Source organism: Sciurus vulgaris (assembly GCF_902686455.1).
Source record: "Sciurus vulgaris genome assembly, chromosome: X".
NCBI classification, from domain to species: Eukaryota; Metazoa; Chordata; class Mammalia; order Rodentia; family Sciuridae; genus Sciurus; species Sciurus vulgaris.
The window spans coordinates 106,255,023-106,281,313 of record NC_136471.1 but is presented as its reverse complement, the minus strand read 5'-3'; the positions used below and the strand labels follow the sequence as shown (position 1 = coordinate 106,281,313).

The 26,291-nt window shown below is 35.8% G+C and overlaps 1 protein-coding gene and 1 long non-coding RNA gene across 2 annotated transcripts in view; one reads left to right on the top strand and one right to left on the bottom strand.

Annotated features, from left to right (window-relative positions):
- The window catches only part of CFAP47 (cilia and flagella associated protein 47), a 400,269-nt gene extending 397,238 nt beyond the window's left edge, over positions 1 to 3,031 (top strand). The window contains 1 exon segment of the mRNA XM_079122986.1: positions 2,484 to 3,031. Within this exon segment, the coding sequence (XP_078979112.1) occupies positions 2,484 to 2,696 (213 nt within the window). The 3' untranslated portion in view covers positions 2,697 to 3,031.
- The window catches only part of LOC306650734, a 1,184,502-nt gene that overhangs the window by 959,411 nt on the left and 198,800 nt on the right, over positions 1 to 26,291 (bottom strand). The window lies entirely within an intron of this gene.

The following is a 26,291-nucleotide window of genomic DNA, read 5'->3' as shown; positions in this document are numbered from 1 at the left end:
ATGTTACTGTTTGTGAACTAATTAGAATAAAGTTACTGTCTTCCCTAAAAAATAAAAAATAAAAAGTATTTTTATTTCTTTAAAATAATAGTTGCAAAGTATAATGATCAATTTAGTATTCATTTTAAAAATCAACACAGCTGGGTGGGGTGGCGCATGCCTGTAATCCCAGCGTCTCCAGAGGCTGAGGCAAGAGGATAGGGAATTCAAAGCTGGCCTCAGCAACGGTGAGACACTAAGCAACTCCGTGAGATCCTGTCTCTAAATAAAATACGAAATAGGACTGGGGATGTGACTCATTGGTAAAGTGCCCGGGATCAATCCCTGGTACCAAAAAAAAAAAAAAAAGTATATGGTTGAATGGGTAGAAAAATGACTATATGGATGGAAAGAAAAAAAAATCACAGATTCTATGAGCTATTAGTGGTATGGAGGTATTAGTTTATTAGTTTATTCTTATATTATTTTAACTTTTGCTTTTTGTTTATATTTTCAAAGAGAGATGGGGCAAAAGATATAGAGCTATATCTCTAAAATGTTTTTGAAAACATAAATGAGTGTTTGTATTCATAGTTGGATTGGAGAAATTTAACAATAGGTTAAAAAACTAATGTTTAATCATTATTTTGTAAAGTACACTTATTATTCTTACTATTATATAGCATGCTTGAAAAAGGAATGAATAGCTTCCTTAAAAAGTGCAGTTGTAGCTCAGTGGTAGAGTGCTTGCCTGGCATGTGTGAGGCACTGGGTTCAATTCCCACATATAAATAAATAAAATAAAGTTTCATTAATCAAATTTGAAAATTTTTTTTAAAAAATGCATACACACATATACACACTTAGCATCACATTATAAAATTATTTGAATCTTAATTGAAATACGTGAAATATAATGGTACTTTTAAAATAATGTCTTTATAGGTAATCATTTTCAAGGGGTTCTGGGAATAAGTATCAGGTGAAGATAAAAATCCCTACTTGTAGCTCCTATTTGTACACATTAGGTACCAGGTGTGAATGTAGATACCTTCATACAGCTCACTCATGTGAATTCACCAAGTGCTGGGTATGAGTACCAGTCACTTCTTGTAACTTACATATTAGTACCAAGTGCCAGATTTATGGGTATGTGTCTCTTCATTTAGCTCACTCATTTGGACCCATGAAGTGGGTGACTTACTGCAAAAAAATTTACAATGATATATGCACAATCACCAAAATCTGGGTTTGTTTTTCAAATTGAGCATCCTTATACAAAGTAAAGGGTTACTTAACTAAGTTGTATTATGCTTCTTGACTTGGTCCACTTTTGAATCATTGACTCTAAATACATAATTACTGCAACCACTGGATAAAAGGGCAAGATATGATACAATAAGACCATGCCAGATGTACAATAAATCCCTGCACTTAATCGGTATCCATTGGTGGATATCACATTACACATCAAGCCTGGTATACTAGGCCAGTATTCACTTAGCTTAGTAATTATCTGGAATAGTTGGCTGAGCATACATAGTACAAGTCTTAGTATGAGGAAAAAGCCTATATTAAAACAAGGGACTTTAGGAAATTCTACAGAAGCATTAGGATTTAACATAATTGTATTAAGGTATGAACATACACATGCAGAAAAGTCTAGGCTGCCTAATTAACCATGGTTAGAAATTATGCCTAATTCTTATGCATATATACAGAAGAAATAAGCGATTCTTAAATAAATGCCTGTATAAGCTGTACTGACTTAGATTTAGATTATGATTGTCATCAATGATCTTTTACCTTTCTTGGTATTTTCTAATGGTTATATTGCACACTTTCATAATCTAAAAACCAGCTCATTATATTCTACCAGTCATTTCTATGGCTACTCTTAAATGTTCATGCATAAATTTATCTTGAAAGGAATTGTTTCCATTGATTAGAGTTCATTCTGGGTAATAGTCTTATGTCTACCAAATGGATTGCTTTTCCTTCTACCAGAAGGATACATAATTCACCTACAAGGCACACCTTTAGCTGAAAGATTTTCAGTGAATGGTCCTTAATTCAAAACACCAAGTTGGGCATGGTGGTGCATGCCTATAATCCCAAAGCCTCAGGAGACTGAGGCAGGAGGATCGCAATTTCAAAGCCAGCTTCAGCAACTTAGCGAGGCCCTAAGAAACTTAGCAAGATCTTGTCTCAAAATAACAATATAAAAACAAAATATATATTTTTAAAAAATAATGGTTAAGTGCCCCTGTGTTCAATCCCCAGTACCAAAAAAAAAAAAAAGAAAAAAAGTCAAAACTTTTCTTAATTTATGTTCACATTAAATATTTGTCATTATAGGTGCAATTTCACTTTTGTAACTTTCCCATACCCTTTGTGGCAAAGAGAAGGTATTAATTGCAATTCACTACATTTTCCCCTGCATTTCCCTGCATTTTTTAGAGTCCCTGAATATTTACATAAAATCTCTCCCTCTTTATTTCCAGACAGAAGACATGTACAGGTTGTATGAAATCAATGGGTTACCCCCAGCAAGTATATCGCTGATAAATGTAAAAACCAAAATCGATACTATTAACAAGAGATATGACAACATGCCAATTCGTCAGCGCAATTTTATCCGTGAAAATACTAAACTCATAAGAACAGGAGTATCTTCTACAATCAAGGGTGCTCCTTTGGTGATGAAGAATAAATAAAATGTTTTTCCAAAACATTTCTTGGTCTCAAATAGAATGGAATATTTTCATGATATTTCATCTTCTGGAATATTTCTAAAGAAAAATGGTTTAATTATAGTAGGCCTCCTCTGTTTTCTTGTCTTTTAAAATACTGACTTAATCTGTTCTCTGAATATGTCATACTTCATTTCTGAGTTGTCAATGATTTTTTAAAAATGGACTTTGATTGCAAATATTGGAGTTGGTTTACTTTTTAAGTGCAGGAGTACATTTATAGTAAAACTGGAACATGATTTTAGTGACTACAATATTTCAAATACCAGTGTTGCTATTAAAGCTCAGTCGCTTATATAGATGTTGCTTATGAGTCTTTATTTTTTAAATTGACAACTAAAAGATGTACATGTTTATTATATGCAACTGTGTTTTGAAATTTGTATACATTGCAGAATGTCTAACTTGAGCTAATTATGTATTCTCTCACATATTTGTCATTCTTTTGTGGTAGGTACATTTGAATTATCATTCTTAGTGATTTTCCAGTATATAATATATTGTTATTAACTCTAGTCACCATGTTTCACAGATCTCTTGAATTTATTCCTTCTATCTTTATATCCTTTTACCAAATTCTCCCTAGTCATCCCTACCCACCCTCACCCCTGATAATCAATATTCTCTCTGCTTCTATGAGTTCACTTTTATAATACTCCAAATACAAGTGAGAATATGTGGTATTTGTCTTTCTGTGCTTGACTTATTTCATTTAGCATAATTTCCTCCAAGTTCATCCATGTTGGCATAAATAACAGGAATTCCTTCTTTTTAAAAGCTGAATAATATTCTGTTGTGCATATATTTTAAATACCAGTGTTGATATTAAGCTCAATTTTTCACGTATATGAAAAGTCTAAAATATTAGTGATAAAATTAGCATTTAAGACAGAAGGAGTCACCATTTCTTATATCTGGTATTTGGAATATTATGTACTATTTAACAAGTAATTAATTTAAAAATACATATACATAGACCATATGTTCCTATGTTGCAGTTTTTTAAAATAGTATGGGCATATCTCAAAATGGTTCAGGAGAAAGTATATTTTGATGTGCACCTGATCCTTGAGAATGAGTCATTAATCAAAGTGAAAAAGAATATGTTGTTTTGGACCTATCAATGAGGAGAAATATAATAGCAAATAGCCAAAATGAAGCAGTTTTAAGACATTTATCACACATTCACATGATTTTATGTAAGAGTTTGCTGCTCTTCCTTTTTGTACACAATTTCACTGTATTTCACTAGGATGGGGGTTTGTGATCTATGGCCTGTGGGAAAAATCTAACCCCGCACCTATTTTCATACAGCCACTACCTATAAGTAATTTTTACATTTTTAAATGGTGGGAAAATTCAATAGAAGAATTTTGTGACAGAAGAAAGTTGCAGAAATTTCACATTTCATTTTCTATAAATAAAGTTTTATTGAAACAGCAGTCCTTTCTTTATATGTTGCCCATAACTATTTTTAAATTTTAAATAGCAAAATTAAGGAGAGAGAAAACAATATAGCTTCAAACCTTAAAACTATTTATTCTTTGGCTCTTTACATAAAAAGTTTGACAAGCTATATCAAGCTATGAGTCAACTTTAGGAACCACTATGAATCTACAAATTGTAATTTTCTTACATGGTGTTAAGCAGAATTCTGGAAACACATCAATGGGATTAAGTAATTAGTATTGTCTGCAGCAATTGAGGTTGAGTGGAGCGGAAGCCCATATACCTTGGGTTTGCTGTTCCTGAAAGGACAAGAACAAAAATTCTGTGAATTTTTGAAAGATTTTCTCATTCTCTGGCTTCCTAAAGGTATTGTTTTGAGTATGGAGTCATAGATCATTTATTCTTTCCACAAGTACACTGTAGGGGAAGGGTAGGGAGGTGGTCAATGTCTGAACATATTTCTAACAAAGCCTTTGTAAAATCTTTCAAATCCCTTCAGAAAGTAAAATCACATTTGCTGTGAATGTATTTAGAAATCTAATTGTATTATGTTTTTGTTTTTATAATAATGAATAATATTAAATAATTTTAAACCTTTATCTTTGGCATTCTAAAAGCCACAATTGCTCCGCTAACTGAAAAGCTCCAATAATTTAAATTAAGGTGCCCAGCCTGGAGTGCATTTGAAATTGATTTTTCTCAGAGAAGGAAATGAGAATGAGATCATGGGAAACATGCTATTAATTTATTTCATGTTGGAATTATTTCAAAAACACTCCAAATTTTGATGCTAAATTGTCATGTTTCAAATTTTATCCTGGATGTTACCTTCTTAAAAGAAGTGTCTTAATTTGAAATATCAGTGCCAACTGTTACATGTCCAAAGGAAAATGGGGTGGAGACAACTCAGGTAGACCAAACTTAATAGTCAGTAACATTTTAAGACCCATGAGAGCATGAGCTTTACTAAAATATGTTTTGGATCTGCAAGAAGGACACAGGGGGTATGTGTCCTGCCCAATTCCTCATGGCAGTCACTGTTTTCAGATAGACCAAAGACTCTTCTGTGAGTACCAGTGACTGCCTCTGTTCTATCTCTGATCACATGAGCATGCTTCACCAGAAAGGGCAAAGTTGGGCTAGAAGTGCCAGAGAGTTAATATCCCTGGGACCTGTCCTTGATCAGTAATGAATCAATAGTGAGCAAAGGGAACTTAAAAGTAATCCTATATCCTGGCCCCTTGGGTGGGACAACTCTGAGGTGTTTTTTCTGTGTTCTCAAAGTTTACTACAGGATTGAGCTTTCATTGTCTGCAGTGGTAACCTTGTCAAGGACACATCCTGAATTAACTATCTTCCATTCCCCATTCCCTTATGGCATCTCCTGTAGACACCTCCCAAATAAAATATCCATATTAAAACTTTTTATCAAAATCTGATTTGTAAGATACCAACCTGATAGACTCCTGAAACTTGATATTCAAAATCAACCCGGTGCCTGTCAACAGATGAATAGATAAAGAAAATGTGGTATATTTGCACAATGGAGCTTTACTCAGCCACAAAGAGGAATGAAATTATGGCATTTGCAAGAAAATGGATGGAACCAAAGAACATCATGATGAGTGAAATAAACCAGACTCAAAGTCAAAGTTTCTGTATTGTCTCTCATATGCAGAAGCTAGAGCAAAATAAGAGGAAAAGAGGAGGGAGACCCCATGAAAATAGAAAGGAGAACAATGGGATAGAGGAAGGGGATTGAGGGGGAAGGAGAAGGGAGGGGAAAGGAAGGAAATGTGGAATTAAATTGACCAAGTTGTACTATGTCCATATATGACTATACCACTGTGAGTCCACCTTTATATATAACCTATAAAGCACAATATTTTAGTCAGCTTTTTCATTACTGTGACCAAAAGACCTGACAAGAACAATTTTAGAGGAGGAAAAGTTATTTGAATCTCACAGTTTTAGAGGTCTCAGTCTGTCAACATCTGACTCCATTGCTCTGGGCCAGAGTTGAGACAGAACATCGTGGCAGAAGGATAGCGGGCGGATAGCAGCTCAGAACATGGCAATTGGGAAACAGAGAGAATTCTACTTACCAGGGACAAAATATAAACCCCCAAGTTACAATCCCAGTGACCCACCTCCTCCAGCCACTCCCCACCTGCCCAGTTTATCCCAGTGGATTAGTGCACAGATTAGGTTAAAGCTCTTATAACCCAATCGATTCACATCTAAAGGTTTTTACATAGTCTTACACATGAACTTTTGAGGAATACCTCATATCTAAAGCATAACACATAATTTAAAAAAATAAATGGAAGACTAATGGAGTATGGGGAGGGAGCAAGAAAGGGAAAGAGAAAGTACTAGGGACTGAATGGAGCAAATTATATCCCATGCATGTATAATTATGTCAAAATGTACCTATTATGTATAACTACAATGCACTAATAACAACATTTAAAAAAACAATATAGATAAGCTTCTCTCCTACAAAACTAAAGGCAGGATGAGCTCTAGATCTATGATTCTAATTGATTTGCAGTAACCTTCACACTCCATTATTGTGTTCCTAAATCCCAAACGAGTTTTTCATTGAACTTAAGGACTCAACAGTAACTGAATCAACAGAACAACATAGTTAATAAAAATTAAAATGTGAAAAATATGAGCAACTACAATTGCTTCCATACCAAATCTGAAAATATCAGGTGGTATCATAAATATTGGTACCATAATTATTTTTTAAATTGATACAAGAAGTTTGAACCAGTGTCCACTTATATCTCCTGCAGATTTCCCAAAGACAACCTAAAGTACTCAGAATCATTTTTTTTTTTGAGCTGCAGTTCAGAATAGTAAATACTTAATACACATTTGTTAATATTGATGGTAGTTTTTCAGGGAAAGACATTTTTCATAGTAAGGTTTTTTCCCAACATTTCCCAATTTCAAAATGTCTTATCACTCCTGTTTATTCAATACTACAAGTTTGATTGCTGTAGTATCAGATCAAATAAGACAACCAGGAAATGCCACGTATAATTAAATGCTTTGAGGTTGTTACACGTTTAAGGTAACTTTGGAACAGCTGAGGGACATATTTTCAGTGATTTCTTACATAACCTGAAAATAAAACAGATGTTTAGCATGTTTGCATTGAAAGCATCCTTGAAGCTCATGGTCTAAGTCCTTAATTTATCATAGAAATTTACAAATTATAGTTTGTATTTGGCAGAAAACTTCTAACAAAGAAAGTTGTATACAGAAACCCAGCAACATCCAGAGTTAATCAAGGTTAATTATGCACTTCTCCTTTAACCTAACTTTGTTCTTGAGAGACTCAGTGGAACCAAGCCTTTCACAGATAGGGTTGTTTATGTTTGTTTGTTTGTTGTTTTTTGTACCAGGGATTGAACCCAGGGTCACTTAGCCACTGAGCCATATCCCCAGTCATTTTTATTTTGAGACAGGGTCTTGCTAAAAAGCCACAGATTTAATAAGTGGTTTGCAAAATTTCCATTTCCCTCTTCTGATTTTTTTTTTTTTTTTTTTTTTTTTTTTTTTGCCAAACCCACCTATTCACCTGTAGAGCGGCATTTAACCATTCTTCTATTGTGCACCTAATGTGCCTGCCTTGTTCTGACAAGTATGTCTAGATTGCCTACAGCCTGTCTCCCTGCAATACATTCACAGGTTGTTGTTTTTTCATATTATATTCATAAGCTTGCCAGTGGTTTCTTATTCCTTACAGAGTAGGTTAACTTCCTCAGTTGGCAATGAAAGAGTGCAAACATCTGTCTCCCTTCAATTTATTATCTTATCACTGTTTTGGCCTCATCTGCCTCAAATTCAAACACCAGAGCTTAGGTCCCACTGATGTCTTGCCCAGTGCTTAGGCTGTTTTTGTGCTTAATGTATACTTCTTATACCTGTCCAACAAAACACCTTCCATCTTTCAACTCTGCTCAAAATGTTCCCACAGGAAAAAAAAATGTTATATAACATGTTTTCCATCTCAATTAACTTATTTTTCCCCAGCTCTTTCTCTCGGTGCTTTATACTATTGTAGTTCATGTCACACTATGCCTCATTATCACTTGGAGATGTTTCTCCCACTTGATTTCTGAGCTCTTAGAATAGAAGGATTTTAACAGAATTATCATTGTATCTACCACATACTTAATTTTGTTCTTTTTATATGGCTTTCATTACATGTCTTTGTATTTGAAGTGAATTTAGCATATTCATCAAAAGCCTGAAGTTAGCAGCAGAGATAGTTCTGAAATCTCTCTCTCTATAACTAGCTCTGTGTTCTGCCACACTTTTGGAACTAGAAGCAAGAATGCACATATTAACAAGCTCTCTAGATGATTCCAAGGTTCACCCATTAAGGCAAAATATGGTAAAAGAGAACACAGATGCAACTCAGAAAAACAAACATTTTGAAATAGCATCAGGCAGAGAGATGAGGTCCCATACACTGAGAAGACACATCTAGATCCTGCTCAGGAAGTGGGGAATCTCCAAACATGGGTCCTGACTCCACTGAGCCATCCCATAGCAAGGCACAGGTCCTAGAGAACACACTGGACGACATGGGTCAATATCCCTGGAAAGGAAAGGGTAAAGGGGGATTTTAAGAAGCCTGAGGAAAGTTTTGGGTCCAAACCAACCTCCTCATAAACACATTATTGAAATTTATTTACAGGAACAAAAACTGGCATTCACGTTGTTTCTTCCTTCAAATAGAAGTTTTTTGTTTGTTTGTTCGTTTGTTTGTTTTTGGTACCAGGGATTGAACCCAGGGGCACTTTACCATTAAATCACATCCCCAGTCCTTTTTGTATTTTATTAGACAGGATTTCACTGAGTTGCTTAGGGCCTCACTAAGTTGCTGAGGCTGACTTTGAACTCACAATTCTCTTGCCTCAACCTCCTGAGCTGCTGAGATTACAGATGTGCGCCAACATGCCCAGTTCAAGCAGAAGTATCTTAAGGGTTTGTTGCAACTTCTTTTAGTTTTTTTGTTCCTAAAAGTGTCTTCACTTTGTCTATACTTTCAAGACACACTTTTGCTAGATGTATAATTTTGAGTTCATTATCATTTTGCCCCTCAAGACTTTGAAGTTATTTATTTTCTTTGGCTTTTCTTATTGATAATGAGAAATTTGTTGTATGTCATTATTAATTTGTCAGTTTGATATTAAATTGACATATTTTAGCTGATTTGGTTTTTGCTTTTTTCTCGATTTTCTTAAATGTCTATTACATATACAGAAACAAATCTAATTATGTTGTTTTCATCATCATCATCATCATCATTATTCTGGTTGGTATTAAAGTGCAGTTTTAACTGAATACTTGGATCTTTCATCTATGTCAGATTATTGTCAGCTAATATCTTATTAAATATTTCTTCCTGCTATTGCCTGCTTCTTCTATATTCTGGAACAGAGGTCCCAAGAGATTACTTCCTGAAGTTTAAGTGTAAATGATCTCAGTAGATCTTATGACAGTCTTAATTGTCCCTGCATATATTTTCCATCTTTTACTTATTCATTGTGAGGCAAGTGCAGTGTTTGGTGTTATATTCCAGTCAGTACCAATCTATTCAGTGGTGTTCTGTTTTGAGTTTATCCTGTCTATTGATTTTATTTTTTTTATTTTGGTATTTTTATTTCTCATATTTCAATTTTATTAGCTTTTATATTCATCTTTTTATATGTAAGTTCTTGTTCAACATTTTCTTGCACATCCATGAATGTTACATTTTTGTCTAAGTATCTTAGTAATACTTGTTATAAAAACCTTTTGTCAAATTAACCCATAAAACTGACATCATGAGGGACTGGGGTTGTAGCTCAGTGGTAGAGTGCTTGCCTCAAATGAGTGAGGTCTTGGGTTTGATCCTCCACACCACATAAATAAATAACATAAGGATATTGTGTCCATCTACAACTAAAAACTTTTAAAAATATTTTTTGAAAATTGACATCATGAAGAGTTCATTTCTGCTCTCTTCTGATATTTGTTTTTGTTGCTTCTATTTTATTTTTAAATTAATTTATTCTTTAAATTTAGAAACTATTTATTCTAGCTAATTGACATATGCATTTTCAAAAAAATTTTTTTTGTGGTGCAAACATCTAAAATTTTGAATTGTATTTCCTAGTCTTAGATTTCTTTATGCATCTTAGAATTGTGGATCAGAGGCTTATTTGGGGGGGGGGCATATTTTTGGCTTTGTATTGCTTTATCTTCCTTTAATTCTCTAGGCTCCTTCCTCCCTGATAAGAAGTTCAGAAGCTCCTGCATAAGCAAGGGTTGGGCCTCCCTTCTGGTAGGGATGTGAAGGATTTACAATGCTGGTTAGTAAGCCTCAGGCAGTCCTGTCCTGAGGCTATGTCAGTATCCTCAGGCCTACATTGGCTGGCAGTTCCATATAAGTTGTTGCCTCAGGCAGCAGTTGTCAGTACTTTTCACCCTGCTTTTATGAATCGGAGTTCTCGGATTTAAGCAGTGAGGCCAATTCCATTTCTTCATTTCACGCAGAAGACCTCTGGTCCTTCTTACCTGTAGGAGGCAAAGCTGTAGTAACTCCCAGTGGCTGCTTTAGAATGTGAAACTTCAGCTCCATGTTAATCACTCCAGCTTTTTATTTTTCCTCTGGTCTATGAAGATATTTATCTTGTCTTTCATTTTTTATTTCTGTATTGTTTCCATCTTTGCTAAATTTGTAGAGGAGAAAGATGTACATCAAAGACAAAACACATTATATTATTTTTACTGGTGTCTCAATTAATTTTTAACTACACATTCCATTAGAGATTTGCCAATATAATTCATAAAAACGAGAAAAATCCAACCACTTTCAGGTGGAAATGGCTGTGGAGTTTCCAGAGACCTAAACATACAGATTATAATGAGTTACTAAATTCCTTTTAGCTCCATTTCAGGAGGTACTTAGAATTTAAAGATTTTTGTAAAGGTTTGCAATTCAATCAACTAGTTAAGAACATTGAACTGACTCCTCCACATCAGTTATTGAGAAGAGACTTAGCAACATTTTAGGGCTGCTGCTTAAGTAATTCTTATGTCCTTTTCTGCCAGAGTGAACAAATTCTAATGGAATATCAGATTGTTAGTTATTTATGCCTTTGTTTATAAATTAAGATGGGCCTGAGTAAAAGTCTAAATTATTCAGGTTTTTTTTTTTTACTCCATCTGCTATTATTTTTATTTATTTGTTTTATATGTTGTGCAGAGGATCAAACCCAGTGCCTCGCATATGCTGGGCAAGTGCTCTACCACTGAGCCAAAGATCCAACCCCTAAAGTCCTCTGTTTTTAAGCCTGAAAATACTGTTTTTTATAGAGCTTAAAACTGAAAACTTTATTTAAAAGAATCAGCTATCATTTAACAATCTCTATCAAGGAAACAATTATTTCCTCTTATAAGAAGCACTTCATTAAATATGAAGTGAGACATAAGCCAATGAATTTATTTGTGAGTAAGGCTGCAACCTCATTCCTATATATATTAATAATTATTTAAATAAACTAAGTATATATAATTACTCCCCTTAACCTCACAGCTGACAAATGTCCCTATTATGCTGCAGGTCCACTATGTCTTCAGGCACTTCTTCCTCTATGTTCCCATATGCTAGATTCTAAGAGTTAACTGGATCAATGGTGGTTCTGAAAGATTGGACATTTTTTTAAGCTGTCTGTTTTATCTCAACTCCCTAAGGTTTCCCTCCCAGTAATGGGAACAAAGCCCTTAAAGCTATTCCAGGAAACAGCCCCAAACAGAGAGTAAAAGAGTAATTGGAGCAAGATAGTATTCAGGCAGTTAAGACACCAGAATCTACACCCTGTTGTAAAACATTGTGAAACATGTTGTATGTTATCAGCAAACCCAGACCCCCTTTGAAATTTCCTGGCAGCTTTGTCCCCCTTTTCCCTTTCATGTGCGACCCCTCCCGATGTGTGGTTTCTGCCTTTATAAACCTACAAGATTTTCTGCTAGGGACTCGACTCTTCGAGTTTGGTCCCAGCGCGCTGGAATAAACACCTCTTGCGGTTTGCATCAAGTGACGCCTCTTGCGGTTGATTGGGGTTGCCGTCGATCCATGGGACAGAGTTGGGGTTTCCTTTTTTGGGGCCTTACAGTTCTATTCCAAGTTTTCTGAGAAATCTCCATACTGCTTTCAAGAGTGGTTGGGGGATGGGAATAGGAAAGACATAGAATGATTAGAACATGACTTTCCTATGTTCATATATGAATACATGACCAGTGAAACTCTACACCATGTACAACCACAAGAATGGGATCCTAATTAGAATAAGTTATACTCCATGTATGTACAATATGTCAAAATCTACTCTACTGTCATGTATATCTAAAAATAATAAGTTTTTAAAAAAGATTCTCACTGGGTTTATCTCTTACTGATCTTGCTTCATGATCTGGCCAAAATAGTTTGACCCCTCCAACTATTTTAATCTCCAAAGATTTTTCTCTCTTGCTCTGCACAAATCAGATCTTCCTCCAGTGATCCAGCCATATTCAAGCTCTGCACCCTATCTCATCTGCACCCACATTAGATCTGAACCTTATTCATGTCTGCTTTTTATTTCTTTTTTTCGTCAAGTATAGGCTTCTCCTGTTCCACTTCATCATTCCAGCGCTGAAAATAAGTCAGTTGGCTATTTATCTCCTTTGCCCTTATCTTACATTGCATTCTGAAAGAAGAAAACCCTTAGATAGGAATTTGAGGTCAGATATTTTATTTGAGAGTTGATTTTAGGAAACACCATTAAGAGTCAGAAAGTGAAATGCAAAAAGGGAAGAAACCAGAAGATTGTACTATTACAGTGTGAATGGTATGGGCATGTTCAGCTCACTTTTATCTGAGATCTCTGGAATCCTGGATAGAACACACCTCAGAACTATCCTCCTCTTTTCTCAGGACAAGTTGGGTCCATATTTATCCTCTAATTTCCATCTGTGATTGCTAATGGCTGCTCCCTAAGAACATTAAATTTCTAAGGGACATTAACCCTAGCATGGGTAAAAAGAAGCCCTTAGGCAGAAATTTGCAATAGGACAGAGTTGACAGTTACTGGACAATGAATATTTAGAGAGTATAGAGTAGGTGCCGAGCCTGGTGGTGCACACCTGTAATCCCAGAGGCTTGGGAGGCTGAGGCAGGAGGATTGCAAGTTGAGGCCAGCCTCAGCGACTTAGTGAGGCCTGAAGCCCTAAGCAACTTTGCAAGAGATCCTGTCTCAAAATAGTAAATAAAAAGGGATGGGGGGGGTAGCTTAGTGGTTAAGCACCTCTGGGTTCAATCCCCAGTACAAAAAAAGAAAAGAAAAAGAAAGCAAAGAAAAGGAAATATAGAGTAGGTACTAAGAGGAGCTGCTGAAACACTCTGTCCTCTAATATTGATAAAGAAATCTTTGGCATATGTAACAGAGAGATAAGACCCTCCCCACTCCAGATTATCCAACATTGGTATTTATGTGATAATGCAAAGTTTCTGTTTTGTCCATGCTATAACCATTTCCTATCAATAATGTTCATGTTGTGCATCATCTCTGTCAAAAAGCAAATATCACTGGATTTGTCCTCAGTATCCATGTTTATCCTCCCACATGACCCCACAGTTAGTTGGAAAAAGGGCATGAAATTGACCTGGGAAAAATCATCAAATTATCTTTCTAGGAACATGGCATTGGAACTATAGAAACTATTTGGTTTCAATTATTCAGTTAGGAAAATTAGGAGGCTGAGGGGTAGCAATGTATACAGCAGAAAAAACATCAATAAGACCTGAATTCAGGTAGAGAATTGAGGTGAGTATATATAGATAGACTGGAGATGTATGTTTACTGACAACAATCCAGTAACTTGTTAATATTTTTCAGGAAGTCTGCTGTATTGCTTATCGTTGGGTTTCATGGATTATGCCTGGATTCTATGATAAATTTTTCCTTCAATTTCAACTTCAAGCACTAATTCTTTACTCAATGTGCTTAGCAGATGGATTTCCTTCTGGAACTGTTTAAAGAGGAAACACAATACTGGTATGTGGATAATAGAGATAGGAACTTGATGGCCTCCATATTTTACCAGGGTCAGAACATGCTAAGTTGAGAGAAACGAAGTATGTAACCAGAAATAGAAATAAATGAATACTGTGAGTTGCTTTATTAATATAGCTGAATCAAGTATATTTACATTTTAACATCTTATTGTGATAAAATACACACAACATAAAATCTACCCTTTAACCACTTCTAGGTATACAGTTCTGTGGCTTTAGGTGCCTTCACATTGCTATACAACCATTACTACTGTCTACCTTGGAATTCTTTTCATCCCTCCAAGCTAAAATTCTATACCCATTAAATACTGATTATCCATTCTTCTTCCCTATAGCCACAGGAAAACAACATTCTATTTTCTTCTTTTTAATAGAAGATGTATTTTTTTGTTTTACCAACAGTAATTTTACATAAATTCTATTTCCTACTTCTACAAATTAATTTGACCAATCTAGGTATTTCAGTTTAGTGGAAGCACTAGTTTATTTATTTTTTATTTTTTTGGGTGCTGGGGATCGAACCCAGGGCCTTGTGCTTACAAGGCAAGCACTCTACCGACTGAGCTATCTTCCCAGCCCCACACTAGTTTATTTTACTTGGCATGTCTTCAATGTTCATTCGTGTTGTAGAATATGTTAGAATTCTCTCCTTTTTAAGGCTAAATTATAATCCGTTGTATGTACATACCACATTTTGTTTATCTTTTCATCCACTGATGGACACTTGGGTTGCTTGCACCATCTGGTTATTTATTTATTTATTTTGTGGTGCTGGGGATTGAACCCAGGGCCTGGTGCTTACAAGGCAAGCACTCTACCAACTGAGCTACATCCCCAGTCCACCACTTAGTTATTTTGGATAATGCTGCTATAAACATGGGTGTATGGATATCTATTTGAGTTTTTTTCTTTCAGTTCTTGTGGGTATATACCCAGAAGTGGAATTAATGAACCATATGGTAATTCTGTTTCAAATTTTTTGAGGAAATGCCATACTGTTTTCCATAGTGCCTGAGCCATTTAACATTAGCATTGGCAATGCATAAATGTCAGTATATCCTTGCCAAGTAAGTCAATAATTTTTAGTGGAGATTTATAGTATCTTCAGTGAAGAGATGTTTAGGATTACACATTCTTATTTTTCTGTCCACAGTTGTCATTGCTAAGGGCTATTTCCTAGGGGCATTAACTTTCTTATGACATTAACACATGAGCAGAAATTTTCAGGGGTTATACTTAAAAGTGTGTTTTTAAAATATTCTTTTCTTAATTAAATTTTTATATTTACATGCAGTTGTAAATATAAACAAAGATTCCTTATGCCCTTTACCAAGTTTCCCCATGGTCTTATCTTTCAGAATTTTATATGTTATCACAAAAAAGATACTGACATTGATACAGTTAAGATATATAGCAGTTCCATTATAAGGATCCCTTAATAGTGTCCTTTCATAGCCAAGTTTACTTCAATTCTATCTCAGTCTACTCTTTTACTCCTAGCAACCAAAAATGCTTTCTCCATTTCAATAATTTTGCCATTTCAAGCATACATCGAATCATGCAGTATCTGCCATTTAGGGATTGACTCTTTTATTCAACATAATTCTCTGGAGAGTTTTTCAAGTTGTTGTAAGTATAAATAATTTGTTCCTTTTTATTTTACTGTAGTAACTCAGTGGCATGAATCTACTATAATATGTTTAACCCACTCAACTATTGAAGGATATCTGTGTTGTTTATATTTTTTGGCTATTATAAGTAAATATGCACTCGACTTGCACCTATGGATTTGGGTGTGTATGTTTTGTATGTGTGTGTGATGTACAGATCTTTGGGTGAACATGTTTTATTTTTCAGGGATGAATGCCCAAGAGTGCAATTGCTGAGTCATGTAGTATTTTCATGTTTGGTTTGACAAATAACTGGTGAATTGTCTCCAGAGCAACTATATCCTTTTCAGTTCCCACAGCATTGTACGTGATCCAATTTCTCTGTATTTCCACCAGCATTTGGTATTTCACTGTTTTTTTTTAAATTAAATTTATTTTAACAGGTACATAAAAACATAAAATTGTGCATATTAATGTAGCAATTGTCCCTATTTTGATCTTACCCATCCTGATAGTGATACCTCATTGTGATTTCATTTGCATTTTAAAAATGGTAAATGATGTTGAATATCTTTTCATAGGTTTACTTTCCTCTATTTCCCCAGTCATGAAATATATCTTCATACTTTTTCCTATTAATCTCTCCTCCATTCTGGAAGTCATTCTTCAGCATGATTCATAGATAACTTTGTTATTTTACTCCTATCTATAAATTCTAATGTGTAGATAATTTCTAAAGTGCAGGAGCCTGAGTTAAGGCGAATGTAGACAATAAAGGATAATCTAAAGCTATGAACTTCTGAATTCTGGCTTCTCAAAGATTCCTCAGCATTTTACACCAGGTTTCTCTTCATGTCTGATAGTTCCTCTGTCCCACAGAAAGGCTTGGGAAAGGGCTGGGATGTAGCTCAGTGGCAAAGTGCTTGTCTTGCATATGCAAAGCCCTGGGTTTGATCACCAGTTCCAAAAAAGAAAAGACAAAAAAAAAAAAAAAAAAAAAAACACCAAAAATAAAAATAAATAAGGGAAAAACAATACCAAAACAACAACAAAAAACCCCAAAGGCTTGGGAAACCCTTGTAGACATCTGTTATCCTGTTTGTATAATAGCTCCAAGCAATTGTAACTTGTATTGCTGTGAACTTTGTAAAACTATGTTAGCTTTAGTATTCTTTAAAAAAATCACTTCATCATTCCTTATCATAAACTTATTGAACAAAATAAAGCAGCTAAATTGCATTTCTTTACTGCCACAAGTTCTTACACTAAAATAAATGACTGAAGAGAGTCTTATACTGCTGACACAGATCACAGATTGTTGCTAATGGTGTGTTAACTGCTTTTTAAGTAACTAGGAATAATTCTGGTGACCCGTAAGAGAATCACCTGAAAAGAATTCAGTTCATTCTCTGATTCTACCACTTCTGTTGACATGAAAAATTTTCCATATTCTACCTTGTTTTAGTCAAGGTAATGCTGAAAGTGGCACTTGGCTTGTATTAGGATCTTTTAGTTGGGAGAAGTGATACATTTAGTATATGTCAAGGTTACCTTAAGGGACTGACACTCCTCAAAATAAAAATGACATTCAAGAGTGTCTCTAGTGTAAAAATCATCCTCAGGGAATGAAGATTTGCTCCAATTCAAAGATCAGAAAGGCAGTGTTGAAGAAGCACTCTGAGGTTTCTAAAGACAAACCAAACCTGTGACTTCACTTTCATCCTTGGGAATCAATTGCCTGTGTGATTGTATATCTGGGACAATCATTCACAGAGAATGAGCAAAACTTTAGCAAAATTGAAATGTACCACCTTAGTGGATGTCTTGGTGACCTGAATTTCTTCACTTGATTTCACCTTCTTTGACTTTGTAGGGTAGTCTAGCCCAAGTAGAAATCATGGTCCTACATAATTTTTAAAAATATCTTCAAGCTATAGTTAGTCGAGTGCATGCATGTGGAACCCATAGAGGCAAGCCTATGTCATCTTTTTTTCTGTGAGACTCATTAATGTTTTGCATATACCAGTAATTCTTTTTATTGCTCAGTTATATTTCACTTCATAGTGCATTTATACATATATTTATATTTTTACTTATAGATAGACATTTATGTTGTTTATGTTTCTACCATCATGTAGAAAACTGCCCAAAACATTTCTACCTGTGTTTTTTTGTTGTACACATTTCTGTTGTGTTCATAGCCAAAAGTAGAAATACTGGATGCTAGGGTATTTCTTTTAGCTTTACTACTTGATATGAAAGTATATTTCAAAGTAGTTTTACTAGTCTATCCTCTAAGTGGCAATGTACAAAAGTTCTAGTTACTCTATACTACTGCCAACATGTGGTATTGTCAGTCCTTTTAATAAATTTTCACTATTCTTGTAGTATTCTAATACCTCAGTGAGGTTCAAATTTGCATTTCATAATGGCTAAGTGTATTTTTATTTTCCTATATCAATTAGCAATTTAATTAGCAGCAAGCTTCTAATTTAAAAAAATATTATGGGTTAGACATTTTCATTTTTCTTCATAAGCATGTAAAAACAATTGTTAATTCATAAAATCCACTATATTCATTATTATTCAAAATCAATAAACTTGAAGATAGACACATACAACCTACCAAGGATGAATTATAGAAAACTAGAAAATCTGAATAGACCAATAATAAATAAGGAAATCAAATAAGTAATAAAGATTTCAATTAAAGACAGGCTCAGGAATAGATGGCTTCACTGATGAAGTCAACCAAACATTTAAAGAACTAACACCAATTCTTCTCAAATGCTTCTAAAAAATCAAAGTAGAGGGAACACTTACAAATTAATTTTATAAGGCTAGCATTACCCTCATACCAGAGGTAAAGATATGACAACAAAATAAAATTAAAGGTCAGTATCCCTGGTAAACATAGGTGAAAAAGCTCCTCAAAAACTATTAGCAAAGTAGCAAAGTGAACTAATGTACACATTAAGGACTGGGGATGCAGCTTAGTGGAAGAGCACTTGTCTAGCATGCATGAGATCCTGGGTTTAAGCCATAGCTCCACATAGAAATCAAACAAACAAACAAAAAAAGAACACATCAAAAGAATTTTAAGAGAGAAATCCAAGTTGGCCTATTAGAGGAGGTCATGGTCCTGGTTGCTCTGTGGTGTGAAACCAAGAAAGCAGACAGGCAGCTTCTCCACAAGGTGGGTATTTTAGTCAGCTTTTTCTCTTCTGTGACTGAAGGATCTGACCAGCACAATTATAGAGGAGGGAAGTTTTATTTGAGGGCTCACAGTTTCAGAAGTCTTAGTCCTTAGAAGCTCCATTTGGGGCTCAAGGTGAGGCAGAACATCATGGCGGAAGAGCTGTGGCAGAGGGAAGCAGCTGGAATCATCAGGAAGGAGGGGAGGGAAGGAGGGAAGGAGGGAAGGAGGGAAAGAGGGAAGGAGGGAAGGAGGGAAGGAGGGAGAGGGAGAGGGAGAGGGAGAGGGAGAGGGAGAGGGAGAGGGAGAGGGAGAGGGAGAGGGAGAGGGAGAGGGAGAGGGAGAGGGAGAGGGAGAGGGAGAGGGAGAGGGAGAGGGAGAGGGTCTCACTACACTTTCCAGATACAAAATATATACCCCAAAGCCACGCCCCAATTCCAATCTCTTCCAGCTGCACCCTACCACTTCAATAAATCCCATCTGGGATTAATTCACTGATTGGGATCAGATTCTAACAACACCATCATTTCTCCTCTGAAACTTCCTGCATTGTCTCACATGCGAGCTTTTGAGGGACACCTCACATCCAAACCATAACATTCTGTCCCTGGCCCCCAAAAGCTCACACTTATCTAACAATGCAAAATACACTTAATCATTTCCAAGAGTCCCCATAGTCTCAACAGTTCTGAGATTGCTCAAAGTTCAAGTCCAAAGTCTTTGAGGCTCAAGGCAACTCACTGCATTGTGAGTTCCTATAAAATTAAAAACAATTTACAAATATCCAACATGTAAAGGTACTGAGGAAACATTTCCATTTGCAAAAATAGGAGCATAGAAAGAAGGGATAGAACCAAAGAAAGACCAAAATCCAGCTGGGGAAACAAGAACTGTAGCTCCATATGCAGCATTTGGGGCACATGGCATTGTGATGTTCTCCCCAAAGGGCTTGTGTCCACTCCTGTGATCTTGCTGTCTGCAGCCCAAGTGACCTTTCTGTTGGCTTGTCTCTGCTCATTTCCTGCAGCTTTCCTAGGATGATGTCCCACGTTCCTGGCATTTCTTAATCTTGGGGATCTCCACTGCAGCTTCAGCTTCCTCCTCACATCTCTACACTTTGACTTCTCAGAGGGTGCCCACAGGGACTCCGACCCTGCTGCACTTTGCCTGGTCTCTCAGACCTTCCTTTGAAATCTTGATAGAAGCCTCCATGATCCCCTAACTCCAGCATCTGCAATCCTGCGGAACCAACACCATGTGGTTGATGCCAAAGTCTGCCATCATCTGGAGCAGTAGCCAAGCCACCAGGGGCCCTGGCTGCAGCAGCCTCTAAGGGTCTGGGGAGCAGAGCACATTGAAAACACTTCCTAGGCCTCCTGGTGCAAGAAGGGTGCCCCACAGGTCTCTTCTCAAGAGAATTTTCACCTTTACTCCCTTGAGCTTGAGATGGGTGTGGCCTTGCCAGCTCCTGAGATGCCCTCAAGCCATCTTTCTCATTGTCTCTGGGCATAATCTTTAGCACTCCTTTAGTGGCGGTAATGTCTTTAACAACTGCAACTTCCTTAGCCCGAGTTTTACTCCTGCCTTTCAAGTTCACTTTTTCCAAATCTTTCTGCTCTGTTCTTTGCTTCTGATTATCACAATAAATTTGGCTAAAAGTTACCAGCAATATCCATGCCACTTCCTGAATACTATGTTCCCTAGACATTTCTTCTGCCAGATTAAGAAATTCGTTGCTTCTAAAATCAGTCTCATAGAAAGTCTCTGGACATGGGCAAAATGCAGACAACTTCTCAGCCAGACCATAACATGAATGACCTCTACTTGAACTTCCAATAGAATCCTCTTTTTCTGAGTACTCTTGAGCCCTTTCTTCACTGCCCATGGTCCCCTTGCCATTCTGGTCTTCTGAGTTCCCACCAGAATCAGCCATTAATCTCTGCTTACAACAATCTAAAGCTTTCCAACTTGTACTGCTAAGCATCTCAAAATTCCTCCCACCAATTCCAGGAAGCTCCAAAAGCTTCTGAACTACATGGTCAAGTTAGTCACAGCAGTGACCTCACTTCTCAGTACCAATTTCTGTATTAGGGTTCTCTAGAGGAATAGAATCAACAGCAAGTATGATTATAAAAGGGGATTTAGTAGATTGGCTTATGCGACCAGAAGCTGGATAGTCCACAATGGCCAACTGCAGCTGGAGAGCTGGAAGAACCAGCAACTGTGCGGTCCAAGACGCGGATCTCAGAAAAAGAAAGATCAACAGTGCTACCCTAGTCTGAGACTAAGGCTTCTGGAAACTACCTGGAGAATCACTGGCAGAGTCTGCTTTGGAAGAGTGAAGAAGTGAGAATCTGATATCCTTAGACAAGTCCCATATCCTCAGATGATCAAAGCAACAATCAAGAACCCGTTCAAGAAGAGCCAAGCTTGCATTTGCTGCTGTTTCCTCATTCTTCCAGCTTTTATTCCACCCTATTGGGCAGTCCTACCCATGCTTAGGGAGGGTCTCCACCTCAGTTCACTATCCCACATTCCAATCATTCCTAGACAGGCCCTCATGAACACATCCAGAGGCCTCTTAATCATCGGCATCTCTTAATTCAATCAAGTTGACAATTCAAATTAACCATTACAGTAGGTGTCCAAAAAAAAGGGGGGGTTACTTTACTGGAACCTAAAACTGGACTTTTGAAGCAGATTAGGGACTCAGGAGTTTTGATATAATAAAATAAGGAAAAAATCCCCTGTGGCAGAGGGTAGGTAGGAAGCTCCAGCCAGAGTGGTTCCCCTGTGAGTACAGTGGAGAGATAAGGGAATTAAAGGAACCCAAACTTTTGGGAGGCCCGAGGTATGTCTGGGTACAGAGTATTTAGAGACCAAGTACATTGCCTGACAAACCTGAAGGACACGCTGCACAATATCTGTGTGTGGGAAATGAAGCTGCCATCTCTCCAGGTGTCATGTGGAGCACAAAAGAAGGAACCATTTTGCAGCTGGTTGGCAACTGAGGAAGTTGATTGCTGGCAAACCCAAGTTTAGTCTGAAATACAGACCCAGTAAGCACACACTGCACAACATAGAGTGTAATTATATGACCAGAAGAAAATCAAATGTGGAGAGAGGTTTACACAAGGGACACCTGGTCCCAGAAAGCCACCTGGATCTACCCCTCCTCCTCCAATCCAACTGCTTACAAGACTGACTGGGAGAGACATATCTGGCCAGGAATTCAGAGGGCAGGGGTAGGAGAAATTGTTTGGAGACTGAACCTGAGACCAGAAAGTGTGGGGTCTGCAGGTGGTGTAGAGGACTGAGAACTAACTCCCCCACCACATGAGTGGAACCCAGGGGAGTCCTGTGGTAAAGTCCTCCAGTATGGACCAGCATGTATTGGGTACTGGAGGTGTGCTGATTTAGAATCTCCAGACCAATTAGCATTCAGCAAAGAGCCTGGAGCCCAACTAAGCCTAAACCCTGCCTCCAGGAACTCAACCTATGGGATTACCTCTCTCACTCCAGCAATCCAGAGGGTGGAGCATCATGCTCCAGATGACCCCACCTGAAACTGCTGAGAAGAGAAGCTGAGAATATTTTGAACTACAGCAGAAAGAATTCCTTAACTTTTCATCAAGATTTTTTTTAATTCTTTTTCACTTTTAATTGTAGCCTTAATGGTACATGGACATTTATACAGTTTCCTATTATTATTTCTTCTCATCTCTAGCATTTATGAAGCCGATTATTTTACATGGATTAGTTTGTTTTTGGAACTAGGATGTGTGATTAGCATATTTTAGTTTTGTTTTGTATTCTTTTGTTTTTAATTTTTTATTTAAATTTTTGCTTTATGTATATTTTTTCTCCTATTTCCCTTAGTTCTCTTTGCTTCTACTGACAGTCAATTGCCATTGTTCTGTCATTCACTCTTCCTTCAATCCTTTACTTCTGCCTTCTCTCCTCCTCCCTCATAATCATCACATTCTATATCACTTCTGTTCTCTCCCTGTCCACCATTTGAAAATATAAACCCTTTTGCAAACTTGCTGTTTTTATTATAGGCATAACTGATCATATCATTTCTGTTTATTGTGATATTAATGCTGTAGACATCATAGTAGGGGATATTTGGCTTAATGCTGCAAATTATTTACATTAATTGTTGTTATTATTTGTCTCCCCTAAACAGCGAGGTACTGGAAACCTTCAGGGACATTATAAGTCCACAGGGTAGAAAGTCTACTGCCTCACATCCATGCTGTTACCTGGGTAGACACACCAACAACATGAAAAAGCAAGGGAACAAATCACCCCAAGCAAACCAAGATACTCTAATAAGAGAATTCATCAATATCACAGTGGAAGAAATGTCAGAGAAGGAATTTAGAATGTACATAGTTAAACTGATCTGTGAAGTGAAGGATGATGTAAGAGGGCAAATACAGGTAGCAAAAGATCACTTCAATAAAGAGATAGAGATTCTGGAAAAAAAAAAAAGGATATTGTTGAAATAAAGGAAAAAATAAGCCAAATTAAAAATTCAATAGAAAGTATCACCAACAGACTAGACCACTTGGAAGATAGAAACTCAGGCAATGAAAATGAAATATATAATCTTGAAAAGAGTTGACCACGGAGAGAAGATCTTAAGAAACCATGAACAGAATCATGGGATAACATGAAAAGACCAAATTTAAGATTTATCAGGATACATGAAGGTGCAGAGATATAAACCAAAGAAATGCCCAATCTTTTCAACGAAATAATATCAGAAAATTTCCCAAACCTGAAGTATGAAATGGAAAATCAAATACAAGAGGCTTACAGGACACGAAAGGTGCAAAATTACAATAGACCCATATCAAGGCACATTATAACGAAAATGCCTATCATACAAAATAAGGACAAAATTTTAAAGACTATGAGAGAAAAATATCAGGTTACACATATGAGGAAACTACTTCATATCTCAGCTGATTTTCAACCCAAACCCTCAAAGCTAGGAGGTCCTGGAATAACATATATCAAACTCTGAAAGAAAATGGATGCCAACCAAGAATCCTATATCCAGCAAAATTAAGCTTCAGATTTGAAGATGAAATAAAAACCTTCCATGATAAACAAAAGTTAAAAGAATTTCCAACAAGAAAGCCTGCACTTCAGAATATTCTCAACAATATATCCCATGAAGATTAAATGAAAAAAAAAAAGTGAAAACCAGCAGAGGAAGGAACTACACTAAAGGAAAGGTCAATCAAAGGAGAAACTAATTCAAATTAAAAACTAGAAATAAACCAAAATTACCGGGAACACAAATCATATCTCAATAATAACCTTGAACATTAATGGCTTAAATTCATCAATCAAAAGACATAGACTTGCAGATTGAACTAAAAGGCAAGATCCAACAATATGCTGTCTCCAAGAGACTCACCTCACAGGCAAAGACATCCACAGACTGAAGGTGAAAGAATGGGAAAAACCATATCACCTACATGGATCATGTAAACAAATAGGGGTTTCTATCCTCTAAAATAGACCAATTTATGTAAGCTATATAATTGTAATTATACAATTGTAATATTACCTTAATACATTTTTAGCATTTTTAGGGTTGTTTTGATAGCTCCCTTTCCACTGATATTTTTTCTTACTTTTTCCTTGATTAGACTTGTTAGATTTTTATCAACTTTTAGCTGTATTATTTCTTTTCCATTTCACATATTTTTGCTTCTACTCTTATTTTTTCCTTCCTACTACCTAATTTGAAAATAATTTGATTGTTAATCTAGCTTCTCTCTGATACAAATACTTTGTTATAAGTGTTCTTCTGAGTACTATTTCATCCCAGAGATTCTGATAATTTAAGCTTTTATTATCACTTAGTTCAAAGCACTTTTTATTCACTTTTCTTATGTTTTCTTCTTTGATCTGTGAGATATTTATAAGTGTGTCATTTAATTTTGAAGTAGTCAAGACATGGGGGTGGGGTTCTACATATCTTAAGGTGGTTGATTCCCAATGTAATAAATCAGGCAGGAGACACAGTCTACATAATTTAAAAAGTTTAAAATTTCTCAAAGCTTATTTTATGGCAATATATCCTTATTAATTTTCTACTTGTAGTTTTGGTGTATAGTTCTCTATAAATAACAAATAGGTCAAGGTGACTGATAATATTGTTAAGCTTTCTATATCATTACTGCTTCCAACAAAGTGAGAGGGCTTAAAAATTTCCAAATATGACTGTGGAGTGGTCTTTCTAGTTTTATTAATTTTTACTTCATGTATTTTGAAATTTTGTTATTAGGTACATACACATTCAGGATTTTTATACTTTCTTGAAGAAGTTACACTATTATGGTTATGAAATGTTCTCCTTTATCTCTGAAAATACTTTTTCTTGAAATTTTACACTAATAGCTCCACTTCAGATTTCTCATGCTTATTTTCCCCTTCTTTTGCTTTTAACATATTGGTGTATTGATATTCAAAGTGTGACAAATGTATAGAGCAGATAGTTATTGTTTGCTTTTTACAAATGTTGAACATTTATACATTTTAATTACAATATGTAATTTATTTATATTTAAATTAATTATTGATATTGTTAAAAAAAAGAACACCTGACATGAAGGTCAGTGGAAAAGTGGGTAAATGATAGGTTTGATGATATAATATTTTGGAAAACAGGTTGAATAGTCCTGCTGTCAGGCTCAGAGAGAAGATTGTTGCAATGCTTTTGTTGCAATTGTTCATTCTCTCATTTATCATATGGTACACAGTAACATTTATTTTATTGTTTGTTAACACTTTTATTTTGTAAATAAAAAATGATATATAAAAAAAAGGTACCCACTCAGAACACTGAATCAAGGTGACAAGAAAAGGTGTTTATCATAAGAATGTGGTCTGTTCATATTGGTAGAAAAAAAAAATTGGAAACAACTTAATTGCCCATGAATAGTGGAACTAGTAAATTAAATTTCATGTATTTAGAAAAAAAAAAGAATTTTAAATTTCTTACCGTGAAAGATGATAGGTAAGCAAGGTGATGGACACACCATCATTACATATATACATATATCAAAATAGCACATTTGCCCTATAAATATAATTACTATTGCATTTTTATCATGAAAGGCTATTAAATTTTGTCAAATTATTTTTCTGCATCT